Here is a 22600-nt window from a genome sequence, read left to right as displayed (position 1 = left end):
AATAGTCAGCTATGACATATGAGGAAATCTCCAGAGACAAGTGGAAGTTGAGCTATATTTTGACAGAGATTAGACAACCCAGAAGTTCAAACATAGAAAGTATGGAACAGTTTGTGTGGGAGGAGAGACATAGGGGAATAAGAAGGAAAGAATGGCCATGTTTTGGTTGAACACAGAAAACAAATTACATTTACCTGAAGTAAAGACAGTTATATAACAGACTGATGAATGGGTGGGGAAAATCTTAAAAGCAAAGCAAAATCTTAAAAGCAAAAGAAAGTTTGACTGTATAAGATTTTCTCCCCCAAACTCGGATAAATTATCATAAAAAGATGTTTGAGGAATGATTTTTTTTTCCAGTAGGTATTTATAATACAGATTTGAAAGATGAGGGACTGAATTTACTGTGATGAGTGAAATAACTGAAGTTAGGTGATAAGAGCCTAAATCAGAGTGGAAATTGGAATAAAGACTAAAAATATTGAGCCAGTAACAAGAAGAGAGAACCAGAATACCGGCAGGTCATAAAGGACATGTATAGGTTATGAAATAAAAATAGCCTCCAGGTGTTGAGCTCAGGAAACTGAGAAGATAATGGTACTGGTGAATATGCTTGCAACTGGAGAAGTTTCCCTACTTTGGTAAATCAAAAAATGATATTGTGGTATCACTTCAGCTAAAAGGAAAACATTCCCCTGTATATATTCAGTGTAGAGATTATTCTCTGGAAACACTGAACAGCCTCAAATGAAAGAGCTAGTTTACTGACATCCAGGCATCTTACAATAAAACTGTCAAGATTCCAGCCAACCGCTCTCATGTAAACTCTGCTGTTGATAAACATTACCAATTTCCAATAAGCTTAGAGTCCCTCATTCTTTAACATCAATACACAACAAAAGAACAGCAGACATTTGAAGAATGTTTGGAAGATGGTTTATAAAGCTTAAAAGTTTAGATGCCAAACAGAGACCAAAACAAGCAGGAAACAGTCACCTGGAGGAAACAGAAACTGCATGGATAAGAATATATATAAAAGCAGAGCTACAAAAAACTACAATTAATATCCTCGAAGAAAAAGAGAAAATGATGCATCTATAAAAACACAAACAGGATGCTTTGAAAATGATCCAAGCAGGAGATACTAAAACTATTTGATAGCAAAATTTTAAAAGAGAGTTGTGATACGTTAGAATAAACAACCAAGAAAATTCCTCAGGCAGTACCCACCCAAGACAGAAAATCAGAAGGGGAAAAATACAATGGGAGCAGAAATCTAGTTAATAAGAATTCCAGAGAGAGAAAGAGAGAGAGAATAGAGACAACCAAGGAGAAGAAATGATCAAAGAATAAGTAAGAAAATGTCCCAGAATTGGAAGATAGGAATTCTGGATTCCTATCCAGAATTTTGGATTGCCTAGAACAATAAATTTAAAAAAACCTAGACCTAGAAACACAATAAATTTGAGAACAGCAGGGGATAGAAGAGAAACCTTGGACGTTTCCAAAAAAAAAAAAAGTTACGTAAGAAGGATGGGAATAACAATTGTTTGAGACTTCTCAACAGTAACTTTGATGCCCAGGCAGCATCTTTCAAATTTGGAGGAAAAAGGATTTGGCTTACAGTACCATCCCCAGTTAATCCATCAATCACTTAAAATTACAAATTTCGGGACTTTAGTTTTTTAAAGATTTTATTTATTTATTTGACAGACAGAGATCACAAGTAGTCAGAGAAGCAGGCAGAGAGAGAGGAGGAAGCAGGCTCCCTGCTGAGCAGACAGCCCAATGCAGGACTTGATCCCAGGACTCTGGGATCATGACCTGAGCCGAAGGCAGAGGTTTTAACCCACTGAGCCACCCAGGTGCCCCAAATTGGACTTTAAAAAAGTTCCATCCTGATGGAAATTGTTCTTGAGCAAACATGAGAGAAAAACAATTATTTGGAAACAAAAAAAAGATGTAAAGATGGGATTAGCATGGGGTTTAAGAAATTGTGGCTCAAACTACCCGGGAATATGGGATATCACAGGACCCCAACAGCACTCTGGGTTAAAGACCTGTTAAGCCAGATGGGACATGACAGATTGTTGGTAGTAATTTAGCATTTGGAAAAGTTGTTCATGTGCTAAAAAATCTGTAGAATCAACTGGAAAAAAAAAAATAGTCATAAACAGGAAAAAAAAAAAAACCCAGCAAATAAAACCCAAAACCAAATGGTCATTATTAACTTTGTTATAAGAAATGAAGCATATCACAAATGACTCCAAGGCTCATCAATGACCAATTCTGACACAATTTAAGAAATGTAAATGGAGAGTTCTTACTTAAGAAACAACTGTGATAAAACTGTACTGGGTGAGTCGCAACCAGGAGGTCAAGTGGATTTGGGTGAATAGCAAATGTAACCCTTCAATTACTATACTATAGAATGAAGCGATAATATCTAAAAGTGATATACTGAGCATTCACAGTATAATCATATTACATAAGAGAATGTAATAACCATCAGAAGAACCAGCTGAAAGAAGTAAATACTGCATCTGGAGATCAGGATCCAGGAGTGGATCCAGATGGAGAACAAAAACTGGCCTGTATTGCATGCCTATCCTCCCTCCCTCCTTTTCTAGTAGGCTCTATGCAAGGCAGGGCTTGAACTCATGCAGCTCCACTGCAGTGCTTGAATTTACAACCCCAAGATCAAGACCTGAGCTGAGATCAAGAGTCAGAAGCTTAACCGAGTGAGACACCCAGGTGCCCCTGTATTCTTATCTCTTGGTAATATTTGCTATTTTTAAAAATGTGCAGGGGCACCTGGGTGGCTCAGTGGGTTAAAGCTTCTGCCTTCTCCTCAGGTCATGATCCCAGGGTCCTGGGATAGAGCCCTGCATTGGGGTCTCCGCTCAGCGGGCAGCCTGCTCCCCCCACCCTCTCTCTGCCTGCCTCTCTGCCTACTTGTGATCTGTCTGTCAAATAAATAAATAAATAAATAAATAATTTTTTAAAAATGTAAATATTTTCCTGGATAAAAAATAAAATTAACTTACTACTCCCCCTCCCTCCAGACACACTGTCATATTCATGACATTGGGAAAATGTGGGAAAGCAAGCACAAAAGGGAAACTCTGACTTTCTGGTTGGAGGTATCGAGAGTGAAATCCACAGAGAAAGTAGTGACAGTACACCAGTCGTATCATGGGTCTCTAAATACGACAGTCTTCAAGTCTGATCAAAGATGGTACCTGGAAGCCAACAACTTCAGTGAAACATGTCTTTTGAAAGTGGCTTTTATAGAGACCATGAGATTTAAAAAAAAAAAAAGACAAAGTTTATAAAATTCTCTCCCAGTCAAATTTGTGGACAATATTTTACTAAATAATATGTTCTAGACTTTATACAGTTTCAAAGAGGACATCCAATTAACAATCTGATTTGTACACATTGATAAAAAGTGTATTTGTTTTATCTCATCACTGTTAGTATCATGATAGGACAAAGCATCTATTGCGTTCTGATAAAACTGTCACCACGATGAGTGAATAGTCACACAATGTATGACTAGACGTCAGGCCTCTCTGGAAATGCTTGGAGTTTAGAATATGAAGACATTTTGGGATACCTGTGTGGCTCAGTCAGGTAAGCATCTGCCTTCGGCTCAGGCTATGACTCCCAAGGTCCTGGGATCGAGTCCCACATCGGGCTCTCTGCTCCTCGGGGAGCCTGCTTCTCCCTCTGCCTGCTGCTCTCCCTGCTGCTGCGCTTTCTCTCTCTCTCTCTCTCTCTGACATATAAGTAAATAATACCTTTATGGAGTTATGGAGACATTTTACGGCAAAGAATTTTAAGTTAAAGAAGGTGGCATTTTGATTTAGGCTATGATGGAGACGATGACAATACTGGAATTTTTAACCAAAAATAAGTCAGTTTTTAGCCAGTTTCCATGAAGACTAGTTCATAACTGTTCCACCAGATCCTGTTACAATACTGTTAGAGGAAAGGTCCATGACAATGCAGGGGTAGTGGCGAACGAGGGTTAGGACAGTCATTTTTTAAAAGAAGTATATTTAAAATTAACATGGAATAATAAGAAAAATAGAGTTGTTACAGAAGAGTTTTGGTTATTTTTTATCATCTGTGGTCCTAGGTATTCTACATATTCACTTCCATAAATAGTAACTTAAATTCTGCCTTGGCTTATGATATACATAGAAAGATAACGAGTTTCTGTTGCTGTTGTTTGTTTTTCCCAACATCACTTTAAAGTAGTTTAGCCATAGTCATCTCAACAAGCAGCTCCTATTAACGCCTAGCACTAGCAAAACAAAGTTAAGGTGAAATTATTGTTCAAGGTAATCTTAAAAGTCAATTTAAATAATAAAAACAGAAAGCATTCATTAGGAAGAAATTAAGCAATAAATACCATTCTGGAAGTCAAGTGAATGCCTAATTTTAATTAAAATTTCAATTAAAACCCCTGTAAAACCAAGTGGGTCTGACCAAATACATACATGCATAATGAGTCTTTAAAGGACCCATTAATTTCAAGCACTGGTTGTAATTTCTGCTCTTAACAAGTTTTCCTTTACAACTCCAAAAGGCAGTTTCAAGAAAAGGTCCCTGAGCCTAAAGGGAAAGTTAGCAGATAGTAACAGCTAAAACATGCCTAAAATAATAGCTGACTTTAGGGGCCATGCTGCCCGGACTCTTTTAATTCTCACAAGGACACAAGGTAGGCTCTATCGTTAACTTTATAGAGGAATAAACTTGAGTGCAACCAAGTTGAGTAACTTGCTCATGACCAATCACTTCAACATGTTGTCTCCTTCTTGCGGACATTCTAAGTTCCAAGAGAAGAGGGAAAAGTTGTCCTTCACTGTCCTGTTTACATCCACAGCTCTCCTGGCCTGTTTCCACGGTCTTTAGGAATGAGTCTGTGCTGCCTGATGACCCAGCAGTTCACATGTGCTGGTTGGTATTTTTATCTGCCTGTTGATCTAACCTTATTGTGTAGCCCATTCAGGACCCATGTCTGGAATATATCAGAGAGTATTAGGGTAGCATTGTACTCTGGAGCCAGCAGAACTTGGACTGGGCTGTCCGTCTGGGACTGCTTCTGACCTATGGCTGGGGAGTTTTCAGACAAGTCACTTAGCCTCCTGGAACTTCAGTCTCATCATTTATAAATGTAGATGAGAACAAATGTATCCAAAAAGTGGTAAGGACTGGGGAGTACATATGTGGCAGAGCCAAGGTGGAACAGAGTAGGTATTCCACCAGTGGTCTCTTGAAAGAGGTCAGATCACAGTAACCCAAGTAAACCCTGTCCAGTGTCTATCATGGCATTTTTAATAGCCTGACTCTGAAATGCTTTTTTGGGTAGTACTATATATAGTGACTACATGATGATAACTATCAGATTCTTAATAATACTAAAATAAGAACAATTCAGAGATCAGGCTGCTCAAAGTGATAAAGTACCTCTATTTTTTTTTAATATTTTATTTATTTGTTTGACAGAGAGAAATTGAGAGAGCACAAGCAGGGGGAGCAGCAGAGGGAGAGGGAGAAGGTGGCTCCCCAGGTGGGGAGCCTGATTTGGGGCTCGATCCCATGACCCTGGGATCATGACCTGAGCCAAAGGTACACATTCAACTGACTGAGCTACCCAGGTGTTCCAGGGCTTCTATTTTTACAAACAACTGTTATTATTAAGCCCATACTAAGACTGTTTTCATAAGGAGCAAAATCACTCCTAGAATTACAGAACTTTAGGGAACCTGAAATATATCTCAACACCCCACCCCTCATTTTGGGGATGGAGAACTTGGAGCCCAAGGAAGTTATACGACTTGCCCAATGTTTTAATGTTCTTTAGTGGCTCAACCAGAACTGAAACCGAAGCCTCCAAACTTCCATGCAAAGGTTCGTTTTTTATCTCGAAGAAATAGCTAAACAGATTATGTTAAAATTTGAAACTAATATAAATTCTGTAAATGACTGATAATGCTGGAGCTAAACACAATGATCTTACCTGTAGGAACCATACATAACTTTCTGGCAGTCAATTAACAAAAATTTCTGTTCCAATTTTCCATGAAATTTTGCTCCTGTTTTGGAAAGATAATCTTGGCCTTTTACTGTCCGCACTCGAATATTCTAGAATTACATGTAAACAGAAAGTAAAATTATAACTAGAAAAGAGATATTTTGGAAGTGAAATATATGTCAATATAAAATCTTAGTACCAAAAAAGTATACTTGAAATAATCTTTTAAATCAGCAATAACAAAAAAATGGTAAAAGCAAATGTTAAGACATCACCAAAAAAAAAAAAAAAGGCTCAAGAAAAACAGTCACTTAAAATATTTATTTTAACATAACATAAATAGGAGGCATTATTCTACATTTATACAGAAGGACTTCATAAATCACCTAGGGTCCTATTGCAAGAGAGCCATTCAGGTTACAGTAGCATGATTCCACAATAACTACAATTAAATTCCACGTTCCTTTTTAAGAAGTCAGATGTAACTGAAAACACTATGCCTAATGACTGTGATAAGCAACATCTGCTGAATGAAAGAATTACTTGAGTCAGTGGTTTCAAGGTTATTCATGGAGAAACTAAAGCATTTATTATGACTGAGCAAAGCTAACTCAGAAGCTTAAGTGCCCCATCAAGTAAGGTATCTTCTAAAACCATCATGAAGATGTGTGTTCTCAATCATATTCCAAAAAAGTACAAAGGTACCCTTCTGTGATAAATCATTATAACACCTTAAATATATTTATGCATGTATGTATATATATTTATTTTGGGAGTGATATAGCTTAACTTGCCTTAAATTCAACTAAGATAAAAATGATACACAAAATACGTGAAGGAAAAACAAACATGGAATTCTTACCCTGAGTCGTTGAACTTGACAGCCCTGTTTTTCAGTCATATTTAGGAAATGATTAAAGTTGGACTCATCAAGCAGAATGTATATGGATATCCCTCGAGTTGATGCCTCCACTATTTCTTTGAAAATGTCCACATCTGTAAATATATCCATCACTAAAGCAATGACCTATAAAAGACAAAAATGTAAAACAATTTTAGATAACAAGTAGAGGTTTAGAAATTCCTTTCTTTCAATAGTAATTGAATACAATGGAAAATATTCAAATACATAATACTTATAAATGTATAAGTGTGTATAAGTATATAAGTATAAATGCACACACACACAATGTGTGTGCATTTCCTAAAGTAGAAGATGCAAAAGTATACTGAAAATAAACAAGTGACTACATACAGATTTGCAGAACTAAGTAATTTTATATTGGTTTTATGTCAAAGGGAATCTGCATTTCAGTAGGTTTGCTGAGCAAAGGACAAACCCAAATCAGAACAGGGTAATGGGAAGGGACAGGTAGATGGAAGGTGGAAACCAGTGTTAAAATTTTTTGTGGGAAGTATTTATGGGGAAAAGCAACCTCTCTGAAACTAGCTGTTAGTAATAAATGTTTTGGGATACTGGGAAAGAGAAATAATTTTTTTTTTAGGTTTTTATTTATTTATTTGACAGATCAAAAGCAGGCAGACAGGCAGGCAGAGAGAGAGAGAGAGAGGAGGAAGCAGGCTCCCTGATGAGCAGAGAGCCCGATACAGGGTTCGATCCCAGGACCCTGAGATCATGACCTGAGCTGAAGGCAGAGGCTTTAACCCACTGAGCCACCCAGGTGCCCCAAGAGAAATAAATCTTAAAGAAATAGAAATATAGGTAGGAAGCAGCCAAAGCTGAGAAAAGGCATCGGACTTAAAAGACCAGAAAATTAAATATATATACCTAAAATGAGCTTAGCAGACAAAATAAATAGAATAAGCAAAAAGGCAGTATGATTAAAAAAATAAACACAGAAATTTCCTAAAGAACAGACTCGTAAAATGGAGAGTGCAAGTTAACTATGGGCAACAGAACCATTACTGACTCTGAGAAGCAGTGGAGGGAAATAATGCTGAAAGAAGGGAAAATGACTAGACGGTCTATATACTATTTGTTGGAGAAGAACACAAAATCCCTGCTCTTGGTGAAGATTGCATATTAGATCAGGGAAGAAACCATAAGCAATAAATACAATAAATAGATAAATTCGGTAAGAAGTTATAAGGTGTTTTTTTTTTTTTTAAGATTTATTTATTTATTTTAAAGAGAAAGAGAGGAACAGAGAAAGAGTGCCTGTGTTCATGCATGAGTGGGGGAAGGGCACAGGGAGAGGGATAAACGGACTCCTTACTAAGCCCTGATGCAGGGCTAGCTGGATGCTTAACCGACTGAGCCACCAAGCACCTCTGTAAAATAAGAAGCTTACCGGGGAAAAAATATAAAAGAGTAAGGGGGTTATAAGCCCCCCAAAATTGAGAAGGTAGGGTTTGGGACTTTCTAGATAGGTCTCTGAGAAAGCACCCTTTGAGCAAAGACATAAAAAGGAATGGAGTTAGTGATCAACATGATTATCCTGACAAATTGTGTTCCAGGCAGGGGATATCGGCAGTGCAAAGGCCCAACATCAGGAGTTTGCCCGGCATATTCAAGAAGCAGCAAGGAGACAGCAGAAACGACATGAAATCACAAGGCCTTGAAGGTATTCTAGAGCCTTCAGCCTTCTGTCCTGAATAAGATTATAAACTATGAGAAGCTTTTCAGTTGAGGCAACAAGACGATATGATTTATGTTTGAAAAGGATTTGTTCTGGTAACTGTGTTGATGCTAAGAGTGGAAGCCAGGGTGGAAGCAGGCAGGCCAGTTAGAACTACTGGAGCAATTTAAGTGAGGGGTGACGGCTGCTGGTCCGAGTCACCATCAGTGATGAAGACAAATGGCCAAATGTCAGATACTTTTGAGCCAAAGGATTTCTGAATGGATTGAACATAGCATGTGAGAGGAAAAGCAGGGAAAGAGACGGACTCTAAAATTCTTAGCCTCATCAATGTGAAGGACCAAGTTGTCATCAACTAAGTTCGGGAAGACTACAGCGATGTTAAATTTTAGGGAGAAGATTAAAAAGGCTAGTTAAGTTGGAGGGGCCAGGTGGAATGCTAAGTTGAGAAGTCTAGGCCAGACATGCCAACTGGGTGTCAGTTGTGCGGAGATGACAATTAAATCCAAGTCACCAAGGGAGACTGGATAAAGAAAAGGAGACCTAGGACTGTGCCCTGGGACAAGAGAAGGTATCAGCAAAGGACACTATAGTTTCAGTGGAGTGATAAGCACAAAAGCCTTACTGTAAGACATTTAAGAGGCAATGCGGAAGACAAGTACCGGAAATAGCAGGTACAGGCAACTCTTCTTGAGTAAACTGGCTCTAAGAAGAAGCAGTGACATGAAGAGGTAGCCGTGGGGAAAGCTGGGTCAAACAGGGTTTTACTTTTTTGCTGTTTTAGGGTGAGGGAAATAATGGCCTGTCTGCACGCTAATGAAATGAGTGAACCTGAATGATGTAGGAGATGGTGGGAGACGGGTGGTGAAGGAAAGAATTTCTGCAGAAAAGTCTTTGAGGAGGCAATAAAAGATCAAATCTAGTATAAAAATAAAGTTATGAGAGTACAGAGAATAAAGACCAGGAAAAGATCACCTATAATATCAAGACAGAAGGCCCAGTGTGTGGTAGTGGCGCTGAGCACGTTCTCTTGTGAATGCTTCAATATTTTTCATGAACTGGGAAGCAAGGGCTTCAACTGAGAAGACCCTAGATTATGGAAGATGTGTTAGATAGAGAATGATGACAGGGGTAGTAAGTCATCATCGAGGATGGTAGGAAACAAAATCAACTACAGAAATACAGTATAATTACAGGACATATTAAGGACTCTCTAAATCATAAATTTAAAATGAGAAAAGTCAATGTGGTTGTGAGTTATTCTCCACCTTTTTCAGCTGCAAAGCTGCCAGCACGAAGGAGGCAGAAAGTTTGATTAAACCATGGATGTAGTTATGGCCATGAGAGTATAATGGAGAGAGATAAGGAAGAACTGAGGGTATAGGTAATGTGGGAGGCTAAAGTGACTTGTCATGATATTTAAACTAGACAAAGAGAGGAAAAGAGGGTGTCATGGATGTGAGAAGCAGTGAAATAAGACTGGAATCAATGAATTTGTGGTCTTGCTGAGGTTAAAAAACGATTAAATATTAAGAAATTACTGTTAATTTTTTTCATGTTGACAGTAATAATAAGTCTTATCTTTTAAATATGCATATTAATATGGCTACAGGTGAAATGATATGTTACCTTGTATTTAGTTCATATGATGGTCAATGAAACAAAAACTAGCAAAACATGAAAGTTCTATATACTTACTTTCTACTTTTGGATACTTCCACAACACGAAGTTTAAAAAATAAACAAATAAAGGAATGTTGGATACTATCAAGTGCCAGAGGGAAGTGAGAGTCAGACGAGGATAGGCTGAATTAGGTTCTAGAGGATCCGCAGTTATAGGCTACGCTGTGACCAAGGATACGACCAGGAGTCAGGGGCTGAGGTCTGCGTAGGACGAGATCATGGGAGGCAAGGAACTAATCTTTAGAAGCATCTCTTAATGGATAGCTGAGATAGGAGGAGCCCTGGAAAGAGCGATGGAGACCAAGGAACAAAACTGTCAAGAAATGAGAGGGGAGGGAATAGACATGGCAACAAGAACCAGGACAATGTAAGGGGCATATTATGAATATGTTAGAAGATGAAAGAAAGTCATGGATGATATGTATACTTCTTTGTATTTATTCTATTGGGATATTATAGGAAAATGCTGGACCATAATAACACCCAAATTTACAAGTTGATGACATTCTTCAAAGTACCTATGAAACATACTTGAATCAGATTTGTTCCAGGAAGAACAATTTCAATCACTCTAGTAGTGATTGAATGACCCTTTTCTTACTTATGAATGGTATGAGGTGCCAGAAGAAGGAAAAAGACAGTGGTAACAACCTCACCCATGTCTTGTGCATATTCTTTATAAAACGAAATATGAGGAAGAAACCTTCAAGTCACAGCAAAGTTATTAATTAATGCATTTACACAGAAATAACAAGTGGTATGATGAGGTAGAACATTGAGATAAGGAAAAGAAAATGTCCATATTATAAACCTATTTTACAGAATAACTAGAGAGGAAATTGTTTTTTAAAATAAGGAAACCTTGGGTGCCTGGGCTCAGTGGATTAAGCCTCTGCCTTCGGCTCAGTTCATGATCTCAGGGTCCTGGGATCGAGTCCCGCATCGGGCTCTCTGCTTGGCGGGGAGCCTGCTTTCTCCTCTCTCTTTCTCTGCCTGCCTCTCTGCCTACTTGTGATCTCTCTCTGCCAAATAAATAAATAAAATCTTTAAAAAAATACAATAAAATAAGGAAACATTGTACTGTTTAGGAAATTTGTATTGTTTAGGAAATTAGCACATCTAGAAAAATTTCTTTTATTTGCTAGAATCTCATGTAATAAATTAATTAAGACTTTGGAAATAAACAAAATACATTACCAGGATAAATAAAGGTTTCTGTTTGCAAAAACGTAATTGAAGTTAGTCAGCCATTGGATGATTCTAGCATACTAAATGTAGAACAAATTACAGTCTCTCTTGCATGACAGATAATATACTGGATCAGGATCCAAAAGACTAGATTACACATCTTTGACAAAGCTTATCTGATGTCAACCAAGTCAGGTAGCTTATCAGGACTTCTGGTTTCCTGCATTCTCATGAGATGGAAAATTAAATAAGGTCTACAGAAAATTTCAGCTGTGCCAAGAATGCCAAAATAAAATGCAGGATTTTTTTTTTTTTTTATGGTGGGTTATATTCCTGGAAAGGAATAATAATTACTAAGGAGGTATGCCAACCTGATCTGAAAGCATTATAATCTCAAGTAGTTTACTAAATCACACTGTACTATAGAAATCCCCACAATGACTATCTATAATGAAAGAAAAATTATATACCTAATTAGCACAAGGCTTTTCGAAAGGCACATCAATTGGTTTTTATAAGTCAATAAAGAAACCAGTCACATGAAATAGTATTCATTAAACTACTATGATGTTATATATGGTTTAAATTCTTATTTTGCGTCTTCATTGATTCCTGTTTTATTCTTGCTTTTGTAAATTGAAAAAGTAAACAACTAAATGCATTCATCAGCAACAGGAGACTTAGAAAACTTTTAGAAGATATTCTGGGTCATTTTTAAGATTTGAGTGAAACTTCACATCTTTTAGTAGTTTCAGAGAACCTGACTCAAGGTCACTGGTTTTCTCTTATCTGAGTTACAGCAAGGAATTCTCCCAAAGTGACCCAGACACGGCAGGTCACACTAAATTAAAATAACATGAACACTGACAATAAATTTCTCATAAATTCATGATCATGACACAGTCTAAGGCCATTCCAGAGATTGTACAATCAGTTGTTAAGTAATATAATATAATCGTCATTCAGAGAAAGAAATAAATGCTCTGTATGTGCATGGTTATTAGGGGTGGGTCTACAGCAGAAGGGAACAGACTCACAGAGCTTCATGGATAAGCCTTAAATAATGAGTAAAGATTACGTTCAGCTATCCAAGCTGGAGGATCAACATTGCAAAGATAAGGAAGCAAAGATTAGAATAAAGATAGTAATATTTTTATAAAAAATGTTTACTGAATTAACCTCAAGTTAAACACAAAGATCATTCCTTATGAATATGGAATAGACAGGATTTACACAGGTTATGAAAGATCTTGAATATCTGACATGTTTAGTTTTGATTTGGAAGTGCAATATAAAGCCTGAAAAATTAAGTATCTGGACAAAACAGAGTCCCGAGAAAATGAGTCCGATAGCAATATTCATACTGAAAATATCTAAATTCCACTGAGTGATGCTGTCTGAAGATTATGAAGCCTCATTATTCTTACTGTAATGTTCATATTTATAAATGCACTAAAATTTTTTTAAAAAGGTGAGGTAGGAACCAGTGATAAGATGAAAAGAACTGAAAATTGAAGATAGATTTGATATAAAATTTTTATTACAATGTTAATATTCAATACCTGCATTGCCTCAGAAACACGCTTCACAATCTTCAGAATTTTTAATTTTGAGCCCTATCTTATTTTTCTCATTGTCATCCATTAGGAAAGAAAGCCATTAGCAATATGCTTTTATATGACCTAGATACTTCATGAAATGTAAGTATACCTTGGGTTAATGTTCTGTAGTCACAGAACTGTCATTATCATCCTCAAAATTGAAAAATTGAATATTATACCTTTTATGCTTCAAAATACTAAACACCATTTGAAAGGGTTCAGACTTGCTTCGTAATTGCCTGCATGGATACAGGAGGATTTATTTTTTCCAACAGAAGAAAAGCTAATAAGGAGTTCAAATTTTTAAAAAAGTAAACAAATGGAGTTCTATAATAACTATATTTTTAATAAAATTCAACATAGCTAGAAAACTTCAAATTGAATAATAGAAATCAAGGGAAATGATTCCTTAGGGAATACATATTTTTCAGTCTGTAAAAGCAATGAGATAAGTGGATTTCAAAAAAAAGGTGATGTGAAGAATAAGTGCTTTTTGGTCCTTATCCTTTTGCAGCCTAAGGAAAAGTGTTCATTTTGTGTAAAATGTAACATACACTATATTGTGTGTACTATAATATTTAGTATGACAGCTTTACATTATGAATACTTTAATTTTTGCAGACATTTAACAACCTGTACTAATAGTTGTTACCAATATATCATTTGCTTGGTCTATCACAAGTGACCTTGGGGAAGCCACTGAAACAATTTTGAGTCTCACTGATCTCTGTTTTACATTAAATAAACCAGAGAAGATTTTGCATTTTACCAAGTTCTAAAATTTTGTGTTTCAAGAACTGTTGATTTACTCCCAATTACCCAACATCTGGGGAAATGTTTGGGCTCTATTATGGCTGCGACATAGATTTGTCGAACTCGTATGTATGTCTGACAACTCAGAAGAGAAACTGCATAAATTATTTCCTGCATCTTTTACATTGTAATATATGATAGAAGGTACTTATACATCACTGTTACAGACTGCATGTTTATGTCCTTTCAAAATTCGTTTGTTGAAATGCTAACACCCGGGGCAACTGGGTGGCTCAGTGGGTTAAAGCCTCTGCCTTCAGCTCAGGTCATGATCTCAGGGTCCTGGGATCGAGCCCTGCATCGGGCTCTCTGCTCAGCAGAGAGCCTGCTTCCCCTCTCTCTGTGCCTGCCTCTTTGCCTGCTTGTGATCTCAATCTCTGTCAAATAAATAAATAAAATTAAAAAAAAAAAAAAAAGAAAGAAATCCTAACACCCAATGTGATGGAGTTTGGGGGTGGACCCTGGGAAGTAATTAGGTCCTGAGGACAGAACCCTCATGGATAGGAATAGTGACTTTATAAAAAAAGACCCCAGAGAACTGTCCTGTACCTTCCACGATGTCAGGACAGTGAGAAGACGGCTGTGCATAAAGCAGGAAGGAAGTCCCCAGACAGACACTGAATCTGCCAGCATCTTGATCTTGGACTCCAGAACTGTGAGAAATAAATGTTTGCTATTTAAGCTACCAAGCTACCCAGTCTTTGATATTTTTGTTACAGCTGCCCAAATGGACTAAGACAACTACGAAAATGCATTATGTTTTTATCTTTATAATTTAATCAAAGCCTTTTATCAGCTCTGTGCAAGTCAGATAGGGGAGGGGAAGGGAAGAATGAATTGGGAGCAGGCCTAAAAGCCTGAAAGCAACTGCAAAGAAGAGCCATACTCCTTTCACTGATTTCATAGTTCAGTATTTTCCCTAAAGTGACGTTTCCGGAAGTGTGGCCTGGCAAGGGTCTTCTTGCACGAGCCCCCAAAGCTGACACTGGGAAAGTCAGCGCTGGGAAAAATGAGCTCAGGACTTCCCAGCCTCTGTGATCACAGCCACTGTCCATCTGACAGCCAAAGCAGGAGCTAGCCCAGGAATGACAGGGAAAGCCTGAATGACAGCAGGCAGCACCAAAGCCTATTCTGTTCAACTGGCAACAGCTACCATCCCACTGACTTTGTGCAAAGCCCAAGTCAGTAGGTCAAAAGGATGCTCTTTAAAATAAAGACCTGTGATCTGTCATAGCACTAGAAATGCTAGTTTATTCTGCTGCTATAGAAAAATCAGTCACATTTTAGTCAAATTCTGGCAACATTTGTAAAAAAATAGTAGGCGCAAGTTAAATTTATATAGTTATTTAATAGTAAAAACTCCTAATTACTAGGAAACTATGACAAATTCATAATTTCTAAAAGACACAGTACATGCTATATAGTACCCTAATACTCTAAGGTATATATGGCAGTATAGAAATATAGTAGTATTACCTCCCTAGGAATGAAATAAAATGCAATATTTATATGTGACTTTTTAAAAAAACTTCAGTCTTAACTTTGATTATCAAAATTATCAAACATATAGAAAAGCTGAAAGACTGACACCAATATTTAAGAAGTGTTAAAATGCTGTCACGTTTAATTCTGTGTAAATGTATTAGAGACTTGGGATCAAAATTCAGAATAAAAATAGAGAGAAATCTGATTATGGCTGTAATTTTTACGCAGGGTGTGGGAGATGGCTTGGGTTGAAACAGAAGGCACTTGACTAGAACAGAAGATTCATTTGAGACCAACAGCCATTCATTAATAGTAATAAACATTTCTCTACTTAGTTTCTTTTTTTTTTTTTATTTTTTAAATTTTATTTATTTGTCAGAGAGAGAGCGCGAGCGAAAGTGAGCACAGGCAGACAGAGTGGAAGGCAGAGTCAGAGGGAGAAGCAGGCTCCCTGCGGAGCAAGGAGCCCGATGTGGGACTCGATCCCAGGACGCTGGGATCATGACCTGAGCCGAAGGCAGCTGCCCAACCAACTGAGCCACCCAGGCATCCCTCTCTACTTAGTTTCTTAAAAGCTTGCTATTAACATTTCAATTTTGCACTAAAATTGTATGTGTAATTGTATGTGTATTTTCACTGATGATGTTTAAAAGAAAGCATTATTATGCTGAGTGAAATAAGTCAAGCAGAGAGAGTCAATTATCATATGGTTTCACTTATTTGTGGAGCATAACAAATATCATGGAGGACAAGGGGTGTTAGAGAGGAGAAGGGAGTTGGGGTAAATTGGAAGGGGAGGTGAACCATGAGAGACTATGGACTCTGAAAAACAATCTGAGGGGTCTGAAGTGGCGGGGCTGGGGGTGGGAAGTTGGGGTACCAGGTGGTGGGTATTATAGAGGGCACAGATTGCATGGAGCACTGGGTGTGGTGAAAAAATAATGAATACTGTTTTTCTGAAAATAAATAAATTGAAAAAATTAAAAACAAAAAACTAAAAACACCTAATACCCAAATCAGACACAGTACAAATTTAACTGGAAAACAAAACAAAACAAAAAAACCTAATCCTTTACACTATGCCAATTCAATATATGTATCTTTAAGCCAAATTCTTTCTGAATTATATGAGAAATTTGAACAAAATATATTAAATTTTGTACTTTGCATGTTTACATTAGTGTCACAAATAGTGATGAAATAAAATCTATTTAAATTATCTATTAAAAAAAGAAAGCATTATGGGGAAAATGACTTTATTAGAGTAATTATCATTTTAAGTCATTAATTTAAACAAAACAAAACTACTCAAAATTCTGACCAAAGACGTAAAACTATGGCAAAGGGTACGTCACTATATTTTCTTTTTCCTTTTTGCTTTTTACCAGCCATGAGTATTAGCATGGCATTAAAATGAGAAACTATGATAGTTGTCTTTCTCTGCTTGACTTATTTCGCTAAGCATGATACGCTCTAGTTCCATCCAGACAACTATCGTATGATCTCCCTGATATGAAGAAGTGGTGATGCAACATGGGGGCTTAAGTGGGGAGGAGAAGAATAAATGAAACAAGATGGGATTGGGAGGGAGACAAACCATAAGTGACTCTTAATCTCACAAAACAAACTGAGGGTTGCTGGGGGGAGGGGGTTTGGGAGAAGGGGGAGGGATTATGGACATTGGGGAGGGTATGTGCTTTGGTGAGTGCTGTGAAGTGTGTAAACCTGGTGATTCACAGACCTGTACCCCTGGGGATAAAAATATATGTTTATAAAAAATAAAAAATTAAAAAAAAAAGAAAATAAAATGAGAAACTATTTTTTAAAAATATTTTAAATTTAAGAAGAAGCCACTGGGAAAGAAATAATTAGGAGTGGAAAATTCTTTAAAAATCATTTTATGGTCTTATAAAAACTATAATTTTAAGTAAAACCTGTTTAGACTAAAACATATTTAGTTGTTCTGAGTAAGTGTGCTATAATTATTGGGTTAGTTAAACCTTTCTGTAATTAACTCCACAAAACTTAAATATATTTACATTGTTACCCAGCCTCCATGGACAAGTATACCTGAAAGAGATCGGGTGTTTAATTTTTGTTGTTGGCCAGTGGCTACATGGCATCTGGTCTCAAGGAGCAAATAGTTTCCTGAGAGATTCACTTGAAGAACTATAAATCAATGTGATACTTGTGATACTTGTCATAATAAAATTATAACCAAACTACTGTAAGGGAAACATTTCTTCTAACTAAAAACTGTATGCCATCAGTACCTGGAGCCTAGCTGAGTGAAGTGTCTCCTTAGATCTTGTGAAATAAGGGAAGGAGACTACCTTCTAAGAATTAAATGCCATTGAAGAGTGGATCAAAGCACTGGTACAGAGAGTCCCTTAGCAGAGAAAGAGAGGTCTGCACAATATGAGGACAGCCAACCGAGTCCACATGAGTGACAGCAGCATAAATAAAGGTAGAGACTTCAGCAGAATAGGGCAGTAGGTTAACTGTGGAAAAAGAGTCACAGAGACAAACACTGGCCACTTTCATTTAAATAGTGTCCAGAGGGACAGATGGATGACCAAAGGCATGAATTTGACCCTTCCGTAATACTGGCCAAGTAAACTTGGTTTAGTAACAGCCTCTGAGCCAGACACATTTTAAACCTCATAACAAGTTCCTCTTATTCTAATTTTGTGGCTTTTAAGTATACTGGGGCTTACTATGCGTATTGCCAACAGGGAGAGAACGAGGCAGCTAGGTAACTGAGATCTGTCAGGACTGTGAGCCCTTAAAATGGGCATTGTTAAAATGGCATTCTGATGTCAGACATCAGTGTTCAAAACTTAGTCAAAATAAGTTTATTTTAAAGAAATGGATGAGGCTTTGAAGTCTAAGTTCCAAAATTTAGGTCTGGATAAGCTGACTAAACTTTTTGTTCTTCCTGAGACTCCTGGGAGATCTTTTTATTCTGAAACATAATCATCCATGGGCTTGAAATACCTTGTTATGTGACTTTTTGCAATATAAAGGGGGTCTGTCATGAAAAGAGTGAAAGGTACTGGAGTCAGAAAGAGAAGAGTGGAAACCCTGGTGTGTTAGGAACATTGCAGAATACTGCCTGAGGAGGGGTTTGGGTAACAGGAGCTGATTCATAAGGCAGGCTCAGAAGCATGGAAGCACCATAGTAGGAACAGCTAGTGATCCAGTTTTGTTGCAACACGGAAATCTGCCGAGGAGGAGTTAGCAATAAGGCTAGATAGCCTAGGATGGTCCATTTGGCCCTGATTGGAGGGAGAAGCCCTTGAATGCCAGTATAATCAGATTCCATAAGGCACAATGAGGAAACGGTTAAAGCTTTATGGTCAAAGAACGATGTGGTCAAAAATAGTACTTGAGAAGATTAATATGTTGGTAATATAGGATGAGTTAGAAATTGGAAGATCTATCAGCAGTAGAGCAGTTAGCTGATTTCAATCCGAATGCAGAGTAAATGTACAGGATTCCAATGCGGATAGTGGTAGCACAAAGAAAAAGAAGGGGTGGAGGTAAATTCGCAAATGATGTTTTGACAACACTCCATGGCTGAGTGCTTGAGGAACACATCACAGAGCAGCTAGTCTGGTATCATTAGGGATCAGAGGCCCAAATTAAATGGACAATTACAGCACCATTATAAGAAAACTTAAAATTCAAAAGTAGCATTTCACTTTTTTATGTAGGAAAGCCAAAACAATGTGATGAACAATGTCCTAAAAAAGTAGCATTCTTTGATTTTTTTTAATTAAATTTATTCATTTCCAGGAAGAAATAGAAAGCCTGAACAGACCCATAACCAGTAAGGAGATTGAAACAGTCATTAAAAATCTCCAAACAAACAAAAGCCCAGGGCCAGACGGCTTCCCGGGGGAATTCTACCAAACATTTAAAGAAGAACTAATTCCTATTCTCCTGAAACTGTTCCAAAAAATAGAAATGGAAGGAAAACTTCCAAACTCATTTTATGAGGCCAGCATCACCTTGATCCCAAAACCAGGCAAGGATCCCACCAAAAAAGAGAGCTATAGACCGATATCCTTGATGAACACAGATGCGAAAATACTCAACAAAATACTAGCCAATAGGATTCAACAGTACATTAAAAAGATTATTCACCACGACCAAGTGGGATTTATTCCAGGGCTGCAAGGTTGGTTCAACATCCGCAAATCAGTCAATGTGATACAACACATCAATAAAAGAAAGAACAAGAACCATATGATACTCTCCATAGATGCTGAAAAAGCATTTGACAAAGTACAGCATCCCTTCCTGATCAAAACTCTTCAAAGTATAGGGATAGAGGGCACATACCTCAATATCATCAAAGCCATCTATGAAAAACCCACCGCAAATATCATTCTCAATGGAGAAAAACTGAAAGCTTTTCCGCTAAAGTCAGGAACACGGCAGGGATGTCCATTATCACCACTGCTATTCAACATAGTAGTAGAGGTCCTAGCCTCAGCAATCAGACAACAAAAGGAAATTAAAGGCATCCAAATCGGCAAAGAAGAAGTCAAATTATCACTCTTCACCTATGATATAATACTATATGTGGAAAACCCAAAAGACTCCACTCCAAAACTGCTAGAACTTGTACAGGAATTCAGTAAAGTGTCGGGATATAAAATCAATGCACAGAAATCAGTTGCATTTCTCTACACCAACAGCAAGACAGAAGAAAGAGATATTAAGGAGTCAATCCCATTTACAATTGCATCGAAAACCATAAGATACCTAGGAATAAACCTAACCAAAGAGACACAGAATCTATACTCAGAAAACTATAAAGTACTCATGAAAGAAATTGAGGAAGACACAAAGAAATGGAAAAATGTTCCATGCTCCTGGATTGGAAGAATAAATATTGTGAAAATGTCTATGCTACCTAAAGCAATCTACATATTTAATGCAATTCCTATCAAAGTACCATCCATCTTTTTCAAAGAAATGGAACAAATAATGCTAAAATTTATATGGAACCAGAAAAGACCTCGAATAGCCAAAGGGATATTGAAAAAGAAAGCCAACGTTGGTGGCATCACAATTCCGGACTTCAAGCTCTATTACAAAGCTGTCATCATCAAGACAGCATGGTACTGGCACAAAAACAGACACATAGATCAATGAAACAGAATAGAGAGCCCAGAAATAGACCCTCAAATCTATAGTCAACTAATCTTCGACAAAGCAGGAAAGAATGTCCAATGGATAAAAGGCAGCCTCTTCAATAAAAGGTGCTGGGAATATTGGACAGCCACATGCAGAAAAATGAAATTGGACCATTTCCTTACACCACACACAAAAATAGACTCAAAATGGATGAAGGACCTCAATGTGCGAAAGGAATCCATCAAAATCCTTGAGGAGAACACGGGCAGCAACCTCTTCGACCTCTGCCACAGCAACATCTTCCTAGGAACAACGCAAAAGGCAAGGGAAGCAAGGGAAAAAATGAACTATTGGGATTTCATCAAGATCAAAAGCTTTTGCACAGCAAAGGAAACAGTTAACAAAATCAAAAGACAACTGACAGAATGGGAGAAGATATTTGCAAACGACATATCAGATAAAGGACTAGTGTCCAGAATCTATAAAGAACTTAGCAAACTCAACACCCAAAGAACAAATAATCATTTTCAGCATAACAGTATTCATTATTTTTTCACCACACCCAGTGCTCCATGCAATCCGTGCCCTCTCTAATACCCACCACCTGGTACCCCAACTTCCCACCCCCCCGCCACTTCAAACCCCTCAGATTGTTTTTCAGAGTCCATAGTCTCTCATGGTTCACCTCCCCTTCCAATTTCCCCCAACTCTCCTCTCCTCTCTAACTCCCCATGTCCTCCATGATATTTGTTATGCTCCACAAATAAGTCAAACCATATGATAGTTGACTCTCTCTGCTTGACTTATTTCACTCAGCATAATCTCTTCGATTCCCGTCCATGTTGCTACAAAAGTTGGGTATTCATCCTTTCTGATGAAGGCATAATCCTCCATAGTGTATATGGACCACATCTTCCTTATCCATTCTTTGATTTTTCTCTCTGCCTACCTATCCATCCATCTATCCACCAACCCACCCACCCACCCATTCATGAATTCTTCCTCTTTTTTAAACCACTGAAACTTCACCATTTTAGGTATAAGGGAAATGGTAGGTGAACACCAAAAGAATAAAATGGGAAAGAGAGTAATTAGGTTGATGGTGTAAGATCTCAGTGGTGTTAAAAGGGGATGGAGTGAGCACAGGAAGAAGAGTTTGTCTTCAACTTAGGTTACACAAAAGTGCTAGGACCACAGGGAAGAAGAGAACTGGTAGTAAGTGACAGAAATAATACAGTTCATGGTTGGAGTTAAAGTGGTCCTCTGGGTGTGCGGTCAGTAAGAGTTCAGATTGTGGGCTTGCACTAGAATGAAAAAGAGCTACTTCAGGAATACAGTAAAAAGGGGGAAATTAAAAGAGTTTGTGGTGTAAAGTGAGACCAATTGGAATAAAAAATGTGAACTTGTCATTGACTTTTAAGCAAGTTTTTGAGAAATTTCCCGGCAATGTTCAAGAGCTATCAAAGACATTTATGTAGCAAATAGGAAAATCTTAATACTGACTGGATATTTAATAATATTAATGATTTTTTTAGGTTTGATTTTTTTAAAGCCCTTATTTTTAAGAGAATGAAACTAAAACAATTACAGATGAAATGAAATGATCTGATATATATAATTTTCTTTTATTCAATTCAGCAGCAATGGGAGTATGGAGGAAACAAAACTGACCACAAGTTGGTCATTACTGAATTGAGTGGTGGGTGCATGAGGTATCATTATATTATTTTCTCTTTTACATATGTTTGAAAACTTTCCTAACAAGAGAAGTACTCAAGAAACTAGACTTCAACTCAACCCATCTGATTCTTTTTTCTTTTCCTATTTTTATCTTTTTAACTCGTGCCATCCACGCTAAATTTTCCATTTATTTTTGTACTCATTCTTCCTAAGTCACTTTTCGAGGTTTCCTTTTCTTCTACAAACGTCTGTCCTTACGTATCTATTTGAATCTGGGATCAGCCACTTTCTAACTGGGTGAAATTGAGAAAGGAAAATTAATCTCTTTAAGCCTCAAATTTCTCATCTATAAAATC

At 37.4% G+C, this 22600-nt stretch overlaps 1 protein-coding gene across 3 annotated transcripts in view; it reads right to left on the bottom strand.

Annotated features, from left to right (window-relative positions):
* Positions 1 to 22600, bottom strand: part of FAM83B (family with sequence similarity 83 member B) — an 83235-nt gene that overhangs the window by 7811 nt on the left and 52824 nt on the right. For all 3 annotated transcript variants that reach the window (XM_082730143.1, XM_082730142.1, XM_082730144.1), the window contains exons 3-4: positions 6909 to 7073; positions 6032 to 6156 (exon numbers count right to left, since the gene is read on the bottom strand). In XM_082730143.1, the coding sequence (XP_082586269.1) occupies positions 6032 to 6156; positions 6909 to 7073 (290 nt within the window). The remainder of the gene's footprint in view (positions 1 to 6031; positions 6157 to 6908; positions 7074 to 22600) is intronic.

Source organism: Mustela nivalis, assembly GCF_964662115.1.
Source record: "Mustela nivalis genome assembly, chromosome: 5".
NCBI lineage: Eukaryota > Metazoa > Chordata > Mammalia > Carnivora > Mustelidae > Mustela > Mustela nivalis.
Note: the sequence above shows the minus strand (reverse complement) of the source record. Positions and strands in the feature narration are given on the sequence as shown.